The following is a 9,430-nucleotide window of genomic DNA, read 5'->3' as shown; positions in this document are numbered from 1 at the left end:
TATTATGGGAGGTTTCAATGCCGTCTTTATACAAGAGCTTGAATATATCAGGGACGTCGGGTGTTTACGAAGAGCATATGTACAGCATGTTTACAATTGTCTCGAGGACTTATATAATAGTTAACAAAATATGTGCAATAAGCCAATTGGCTAAAGTACGATAGGTAAAGAACTGACAGCTTCCAGGGATAAAAATGTTTCAACTGAAAACATTTAATTTTCACAGCCTACTCAAATTATGACTTTTTTCGACGGTTATGTAAAATATATGTCTTATATTAGTTATTGATAATGTATCCATTAAGGTGTAGAGCTCCTAAACTGAATCTACTAATGAGGACTCATTTTCTTCACCTACACAGTTATCAATTCCTATACCTTTTTCCTGTCTTCTTGTGTACATTTGAAGAATGTTTAGTTAGGAATCACAATTTATTTTTAAATCCAACTTATATCTGATCCGCCTTTTAATAAATTAAATACCGCACTGCAAAGCAACATTCTAAATAAATTGACAGTTAGTTGTACGTGAAAACGTGTCAATGGTCGTGTTGAATCGTTAAGCCGCGTTTAAATGGAATGTATTAATAGGCGGATTTGCAGGTCGTTGAGACGTGCGTATCCCGCAAATGCACCTTTTGCACTTGAAAGTGACAGTGCTATGGCAATTTCCGACAGTTTTGTAAAGTAATGAGCCAAAAACGATTTAAATATTTTTATTCGGCCTTCCGGTTTTTGATGATTATGCTTCCGGATTTTAGTTTAAATGATTGCCGGATTTTCTTTAGCGGGCAGGTAATTTTTCTTAAAGCGGATATGAAAATGTCGAATTTGTTCATAGGAAATCATAAGTCATAATAATAAATATATATTCAACTAAGGCACTATGTATGGTAAGTTAAAAAATGTTTTATTTTTAGTAATAAATTAAAATAGTAACAGTTGTTCCTAGTATATTTAATGAATATAAAGTAACAACAATTTGTTAGTTTATCAACAAATCTTGTATAAACTTCCGCTTTGGTTCTTATCATGACAACTTTACTTTCTTTTGTAAAAGTTAAAAGTTATATCATAATAAAATCCAAGCTTAATAGTTGTCAGATATTAGCATCAAAAAATAAAAAAATTACAATTGCGATATTAGCAATGAAACAGAATCGACCAAAAAATTTTGGATCTTATACTTTATTTATCTCAAGTTCAAGTCTTTTTCTTCGTTTTCTTTAACCTGTTTGCGTACACCCCTGCCCCTGGACAAATGCTTCCCATGAGTTCTCAACTCTTCTATGTTTTATGCTATTTGTTACCAGTTTTTCCCGACTTTTGCTTTGGTGTCTTCTAAAAAAAAATTAAAAAAAAAGAAGAAGAGGGCTATAATATAATTAAAATAAGAAAATTGCAGTATCTGGGCCATGTATTGAAAGGAGAGGGAGATATGTGTTACAGAAAATTATATTACCAATAGGATACTGGACAGAAGAAACTTATGAAGATAATGTATCTTCTGGCAGATTGTGATGTAGTAACCTATCGATGCAACAGCTACGTGATATAGCTTTAACAATAAGTTCACAATTAAAAATACCAGGCAAGGAAGACTGGAATAAAGGTTTACCCATACAAGATGCTGCTACCTGGTACAGGGAGCCAACATAGTAGGGACAAATCAAGGGATACGTTTCCCTGTAAGTCTATCTAAGATTGTGACAGTTTTTCAGGCAGAAACAATGGCAATCCATCACTGCCTGAGAGAAATAGAAAGGCAGGAAAAAACGTTCCGTTCACTTGTCATCTTCACAAATAGTCAGGCGGCGCTTAAAGCACTTTGAATTGGTGCTAAGGATTGTGTGTGGGTTCTAAATAAACTAGGAGACCGTATCAAAGTAACGGTAGCCTGGGTACCGGGGCACGAGGGACATAAGGGCAATAAAAAAGTAGATGAAATGGCCAAACAAGGCTCATCAATGCCATTCATTGGAGAGGAAACGTTTTGCGGCATTGCAAAAACCATAACAAGAACGGCTACGAGGAAGTGGGTAGCTCACAAATCTCTGGAATAGTGGAGGAATTCACCAGGACAAAGACAGGTGAAACAGATCATTATAGAACATTTGCCAAAATTTACGACAGACCTAATAGGCAAAGACAAGAAAACAGTTAAAGCCATAGTAGGTCTTCTAACAGGGCACTGTAAGCTGAATAGGCACTTAAAGCTGATGGGATTATCAGATGATGACCTGTGCAGATTATGTCACCTCAAAGAAGAAACAGCAGAGCACATTCTATGTCATTGTGACAGTCTGGTGAATGTGCGGTTCTTTGCATTAGAAGAAGAAAATCCACCGGCATATAGCTACATGGAAGGTACAGTCTTGAAACTATTAGACTTTTTAAAGAGTGTCAGGCTAGAGAATGTTATCTAGGAGTAGAGAACTACAATAGATCTAAAAAGGTCGCAGTGGAATAGGCCAAAAGGCCATCTCTCTAAATATATCTATCTACTGGTTGAATAATTCGAGACAATGGTACAAATCTAACTCTGTTGAGCTGTTTTTAATACTGCTGTAAAAGTAGCAATATCCTTCATTTTTTTAAATTTAGTTAATATACCCAATAGTTAATACCCATAATTCTCCCCCACAAGTACTCAGGTGTACTTGTGGGGGAGACTCAACTTATTGATAAATATATATATATATATATATATATATATATATATACATATATATATATATAATGAACAATTTTACTTATTTATCACAAACTATATGATGTTGGAAAGTGAATGAAAATGGACATTTTTTTACTTTTGTTTTAGGAAGAGCGTATAGTGGCATGTACGCAATGTACTGTATTCTAGTTCTTTTGACCACAGTGGTTGCAGCATATGGTTGTTTAACAGAAATATTAGATCATGGCTTGTCTCTTAAGGAAGCTGGCCTGTTTCTGATCTCATTTTACTGCATGTCTTTGTTATTTATTATATGCAATGCGGCGCACCAGACATCATATAAAATGGGTCCTGAATTTCGAGAGAGATTATTAAACGTGAATTTAGGTAAGATCATATGATTTATTGATTATAGTATAATTTGCAAAATTTAGATGGAAAAGAATACACAATCTGTATATTCTTTTCCACCAATTTAAAATACAATTTTGAATGATATTGTTCTTGCCAAGCCAGTTTGCCTTAGAGTGTACTTTATTTTTCGTCCTAGAGATCTTGTAAAGAAAATGATTATGATTAGTTTTTCGACTGCAATCCAGTATTTTTCACATTTTCTGAAGAAAAAACTGAGAAAAATTAAGCATTTATAAAATAATATAAAATAATATATAATTATAAAATATGTAAAATAACAAAAAAATACGAAAAACAAAAGCGTCATATGGAATTTTTGGAATTTTTCAATTTTAAATATCATTTTAAAAATTGAATAAAATAGTTTTTTCATTTATGTATTATTTTTTTATTTTACGATCAATTTTTTAACAACCATTGATTTCCAAAATTTATTTATTTATTTTAACAATTTTTTGTTCATTCGAAAGTACATAAAACCGCTGTTAGTTAATATCCTTGCAATAGATTTTAATAAAAGTGACAAAATTTACACTTTGTATAACGGACTCTCCTCGTCATGTAAATGGACTTTTCCAATTATTTCGTGTCGCTTCTTTCATGACGATCGTTTCAACAGAGAAAAATTAATAAAACGTCAGTATAGAAGCTTAGCTTCAAAAATTATAACATGCAGATAATAACAAAATTGTTATTAAAGATTTTGTTTTTTTTTTTATTGTAATTCTTGAACAATGTACCCAGAATTGTAAAACTTTTAACAGGTGCTGTGGACCGAAGAACTCGTCAAGAAGTAAATATGTTTCTTACAGCTATTGACAAGAATCCTCCAATAATGAATCTAAATGGTTACGCAAATATTAACAGGAGACTTATATCATCGGTTAGTACAAATATATTTAAATAATTATCACGTCATGCATAAACGTATGAATGGTTTGTTAATATAAATTATTGTTACTATAAATCATAAATATAACATTATCAAGAAATACAAATTTTTTATACGCTTTACTCCGGGAATCTTATGTCCCCTTGACCTGGCATTACCTTTGTTGTGTGTGTATTTTTTTGTACAAAAATACAATTAGTTGATATAAGGAAATGAAAAAATATTATTAAAAAATGAGCACAATATTCACGTGTATGTTCCAAATATAGAAATTCTTCTTCACCTTGACAGATGTATGTAGTTCTACTATCACGACCACAACACACAATTTACACTCAATTTGATTTTTCGTGGACGGCTTTTTTGACATCCCTTCTAATTTTACTTGACTACAAAAAAAGCTGGACTTAATATTTCTACTTCTAGTACAGTATTGCCCAAAATAAACAGTACCAAAACTGAAACATAGATGTCTCTTCGTGCGCGCTGTCATATTCAAATTAATTAATATAAACCTGTCAAGTAATCCTTAATCAATTAATAATTAAGTCCCAAATGTTACAAATGGTGTTAAGTACAGAGGACAAAGTGTTTCTTGTGAAGCATTATTTTCGCTCATACGGAATCGGCCGATGTAATAGTGTAAGTCGGCAATGAATGTGTGATCAATTCACACAACTGTTTAATAAACGTTCTCCAAGTAATGCTGTAATTTTGAAGGTTATTGAAAAGTATAAAAATACGGGTAATGTATTGTGCCAACGAAAAGAAAACTCAGGGCGTCCCAGGATAGTTAACAACAACGATAACCATGAACGTGTTTTGAGCGAATCTTGGAAAATCCGAAAGCCAGCCAGACAAGAACAGCGTTGCATCTTGGCTTAAAACGAACTTTCTTGCAAAGAATCCTGAAGGAGCTGGGTGCACTTTCGTATGTGGTTCAGGTACATCAACAATTACATCCCGGGGATTATCACAGTAGAGTGGAATACTGTGCCAGAATTTTTACATTACAGTATGAAAATCCTAAATTTTTGAAAAATGTATGGTTTTCAGACGAAGCACATTTTCATTTGTCAGACCATGTAAATCGTCGCACAAATCGATTTCTCAGCTTTGCCAGACCAGATGAAGTTCAAGAAGTTCCTTTACATAGCGCAAAAGTGAGTCTCTGGTGTAAAGTTTCGGAACACGAAATCATTGGTCCATACCTACTTTATCGAAGAAAATGGTAGGCAAGTCACTTTTAATCAACAGAGGTATATACAAATTTTTAACATGTTTTATCCCTGATCTACGTCAATTTTGTCGTGTACGTAATTTGGCATTTCGAGACAAATTTTTGCAGCAGGATGCGGCAATTTGCCATACTGCTGTCGCAGTTCGTCAATTTTTTCAGGGACATTTTTCAAACAAATTCATTTCACGATTTACTGACTTTCCTATCCTGCACATTTTCAAGACTTAACATCTCCAGACACATGACGTTAACAAATGATGCCGTTAGAGCCTTCTTCACGGACTTGAGACATCTTTTATTCCATAACATTACGAGAAATCTGGAATATCGATATGCAGTCTGTCTTGAGAGAGGAGGAGTTCATTTAGAACATGTTATAAAGTGTCAATAATATGTATTTTTTTAAACAATAAAATAATTACAAATTAAGTACTGTTTATTTTGGGCTATACTCTATTTCTAGTAATAAATTGTTTCGAACTTTTGTATTTTTTCGGATTGTCCAGATTCTAGTAAGATTCTCAGCTCTTCAAACAAGCTGTAGCTAATATACCAGTTATCGCAAATAATGTTTCTGTTTCTATCAAAATTGGGCTCACTAGTCTTCTGACCATAGCGTTTGGTCGATTAGACGACAAACGGTTCATCAAGCTTTTTAATGATATAGACTCCCGTGTTTACTGTCAGGTTTGGGCATATACCAGTGCTTGAGATTTTATACCATATTTAGTCACTTTATTGGTCAGGTAATTTCTGCTGAGACAAGCATGTATTACTCAAAGCTTTTAGCCATCTTAAATTAGTTGGGAATTTGAGAAAGAAATTATTTTAATGATTTTAAGAAATTTTTATATTATAGTTCCAATAGCTACCAGTTTATCAATCGCACGTTTTTCTTTAAAAATCTTTTTATTGTCCCTTTATGGATAACATTATTTATAATTCGGAATAATAAATTATTGAAACAAAGCACTTTCTCTCTTCAGTCCTGACCCCCTGGAGGGAGTGTAGTGGTCACCATAATCGTGTATTGTCCGTCTCCAAAAATCTGTCTTGGTCTCAAAGCTTACTTATGTGTACTCTAATTCATGAAATTCGGAATATGTTAAAAGCAAAAATTTAACTGCTACCAAACGTCTAAATCCTTGAAATTGCATCATTGTTGGGAGATTATCTTCTTCTTCTTCTTCTTCTTCTTCTTCTTCTTCTTCTTCTTCTTCTTCTTCTTCTTCTTTAGGTGCCGCCTTCTTAGCGAAGGTTGCCGATGACCTCTGCAAAGTCTTCCCTATTTTGGGCTTTTCTATTTTCCCTTCTATAATAAGCTGAAGGAAATTATACCTGTCTTGTCTAAATATGTGTCCAAGATAAAACGTTTTACGCTTCTTGACAATTTCTGTGAGTTTACGTTCTCTATTCATACGCCTTAAAACTTCTTCATTTTAACGCGGTCGGTCCATGGAATTTTCAGCATACGACGAAATACCCACATCTTAAAACTCTCTAAACGTCGTAACGAGCTGACTGTTAACGTTCAAGCTTCCACGCCATGTAATAGTACACTATATACATAACACTTTATCATGCGGTACCGTAGGGACAAATCAAGATTAGGGGTAGTGAGTAACTGTCGCATCTTTAAGAAGGTGTTTCTTGCCTGTTCTATTCTACATTTAACCTCTTGTTCTTGGTCTAAGGTTTCATGTATCCAATAGCCTAGATACTTAAACTTTTTCACTTGTTCAACTAGATTGTTGTTGACTAGTATGTTTATAACTGGTGTTTTTTTGAAATTACCATTGTTTTCCTTTTTTTACATTCACCTTAAGGCCGTATAGTTCTCCTTTTCACACTACTTTGGTTAACAGAATTTGTAGTTCTTTTTAACTGCCAGCAATCAGTACTATATCATCGACATACCTAATATTGTTCACGATTTTTCCATTGACTTTTATTCCTTCTTGTGCTTCATCTAGAGCATGTGCAAAGATGTCCTCTGAGTACAAGTTGAATAATAATGGTGATAGTATACAACCTTGTCTAACTCCTCTTTGGATGTTTATGGTTTCAGTATCACCCATTTCAGTTCTGACAGAGGCGTTTTGGTTCCAGTAGAGTTCACGTATTGTTTTACTGTCGTTTGGATCCAGGTCCTTTTGCAAGCATTCTATTAGCTGATCGTGTTTGACTTTGTCAAAAGCCTTCTCATAATCTATAAAGCACAAGTAGACACCGTTTTGTTGATCCCGACACTTTTGCATAAGAACAATGAAACTGAACAAAGCTTCTCGAGTTCCCAAACCGTTTCGAAAGCCAAATTGTTCTGGACCCATATCTTCTTCGCATTTTTTGTAAATTCTCTTATGGATAATTTTTAGAAATAGCTTCAGAATATGTTGTATAAAACTTATTAATCGAAAGTCGTTACATTTTTTTGTGTGGTTTAATTTGGGTATAGGCACAAACGTAGACGTTAACCAATCTTGTGGAATTGTACCAGTCTTGTATATACTGTTGAAGAGTCTCGATAATAGTTCTAAATTGTCTTCTTCCAAAAGTTGTATAATTTCACTATGAACGTAGTCAGGTCCAGAGGCTTTTCCAGTTTTCATATTTTTAAGGCGTATTTTATTTCTGATGTTAAGATGGGCAAGTCGTTATTTTCGATGTTTGTTTGTCTCTCAATATTTATTGTTCTATCGTCTGGGAATAGGTTTTATATGTATGTTCGCCATTCAACGCCGATTTCTTCTATTGTGGTCAGGACTCTATCATCCGTGCTTGTTATTGTGCCACACTGCCTAGCGTTTCTGATCCCACACATTTCTTTAATTTTCTTATGGAGAAGTCTATCATCATGTTTATTCTGTAGGTCTTCTATCTCTTCGCAAGTTTCTACAAGCCACTATGCTTTTGCTTCCACTCTCTTTTTTCTTATTTGTCTTTGTATTTCTTTACATTTATTTCAATCTTTGTTCTTGTGTTGTCGTCTCACATTCATCATTTCTAATATTTCATTAGTTATCCATGGTTTCTTGCCTCTTTGATTCGTTTATTTAAGGTGGTCTTCAACTTTTAGAAATACAGTCTTAAGTTCTTTCCATATTTGGTTGAAGTCGTCGGATTCTTCTGGTACATCATTTTCCTTTTGTCTGTTTTCGACATTCGTGGTTAAGTTCTTGTGATGTCTTCTGTCTCGTTTCTATATCCTTGAGTAAGCTCATGTCTGATTTCTGTTCTCTCTTCTTTCTTTTTATGCTTTTCAACGTGTTTTTGAATTTGGCGACGAGCAAGGTCTTGTATTCATAATACTAATATTCTGTTCTTGGCAAAATTGAAACAGCCTATCGCCTCTTTCATTTCGCTGACCTAATCCATGTTCTCCAATGATATTCTCAAATCTACCTTTTCCCAATTTTGCATTGAGGTCTCCCATTATTACCACTAAATATTACCCCTAAAAGAAATTGAACGCTAAAGTTATGTATCTATAAGTTAGCAAATTGTCTTTTAGAATTGATTCATTGTCTTTTTCACCGATATTGTTTAGTTTTATATAATTTTTTGTTTTAGGCTACTACATCAATGGCTACCTATTTAGTCATGCTTATGCAGTTTCGGTTGTCCTTAATGAGAAATGCTGCTATAGCAGCCAGAAAAGCAGCTATGTTAAACGCAACTCTTGCAGCAGAAAACGCGTCCCACTAAATAAAAATCTCTAATCATGGTACCTATTTTAAAGTAAAAGCCACGCACTTTGCTTTATAAATTCTTTACTGCTGCTTGCGAATAAATGTTTTAACAGTGATTGTATTGTGTTTTTTTTTTGTAATCCATAATCACCATATACTTCAACACAATTTACAATCCTTATCAACATTTCATCAGTTGTTTTCTTGTTGTTATTTGTTATCGCAGTAGCTCTGGTAGCCCTTGGTAGCACCTTGTTTTATTCTGTAAAAAACTTAAATTATTTTGAAAGAATGAATATGAAAGATATCAATGATATGTGCCTGATTTTTTAAAGAAAGAAATTTCTACGATAGGTAGAATATCCGATGAAATTAAACTGGAACTAACCAGTAAAACCTTTTGCAACTTACTCTGAGATAGCGCGTTTAAAGAAAAAAACTACTATATAGTACCGATATTTGGGTGAATAAAATGTTTAAGATGTATAATGAAAGCAAGAGTTGCATAAATACCTATAATT

The 9,430-nt window shown here is 33.5% G+C and overlaps 1 protein-coding gene across 1 annotated transcript; it reads left to right on the top strand.

Moving 5' to 3' along the window:
* Positions 1-812: 812 nt before the first annotated feature.
* LOC140431925 (gustatory and odorant receptor 22-like) lies at positions 813-8,963 on the top strand. Its single transcript, XM_072519793.1, has 4 exons — positions 813-893; positions 2,822-3,061; positions 3,853-3,971; positions 8,791-8,963. Exons 1-4 carry the CDS (start codon positions 887-889, stop codon positions 8,923-8,925), a joined length of 501 nt encoding a protein of 166 aa, XP_072375894.1. The 5' UTR covers positions 813-886; the 3' UTR covers positions 8,926-8,963.
* Positions 8,964-9,430: the final 467 nt, after the last annotated feature.

The sequence above is a fragment of the Diabrotica undecimpunctata genome, unplaced genomic scaffold (assembly GCF_040954645.1).
Source record: "Diabrotica undecimpunctata isolate CICGRU unplaced genomic scaffold, icDiaUnde3 ctg00002286.1, whole genome shotgun sequence".
Classification (NCBI taxonomy): domain Eukaryota; kingdom Metazoa; phylum Arthropoda; class Insecta; order Coleoptera; family Chrysomelidae; genus Diabrotica; species Diabrotica undecimpunctata.
This window is presented reverse-complemented; position numbering and strand designations above follow the sequence as displayed.

Excerpts from the sequence above, each read along its gene's own strand:
- LOC140431925 (XM_072519793.1), top strand. Across the intron at positions 3,062-3,852 it reads ATTATTAAACGTGAATTTAG|GTGCTGTGGACCGAAGAACT; the intron begins GTAAGATCATAT and ends AACTTTTAACAG. Across the intron at positions 3,972-8,790 it reads ACAGGAGACTTATATCATCG|GCTACTACATCAATGGCTAC; the intron begins GTTAGTACAAAT and ends TTTTTGTTTTAG.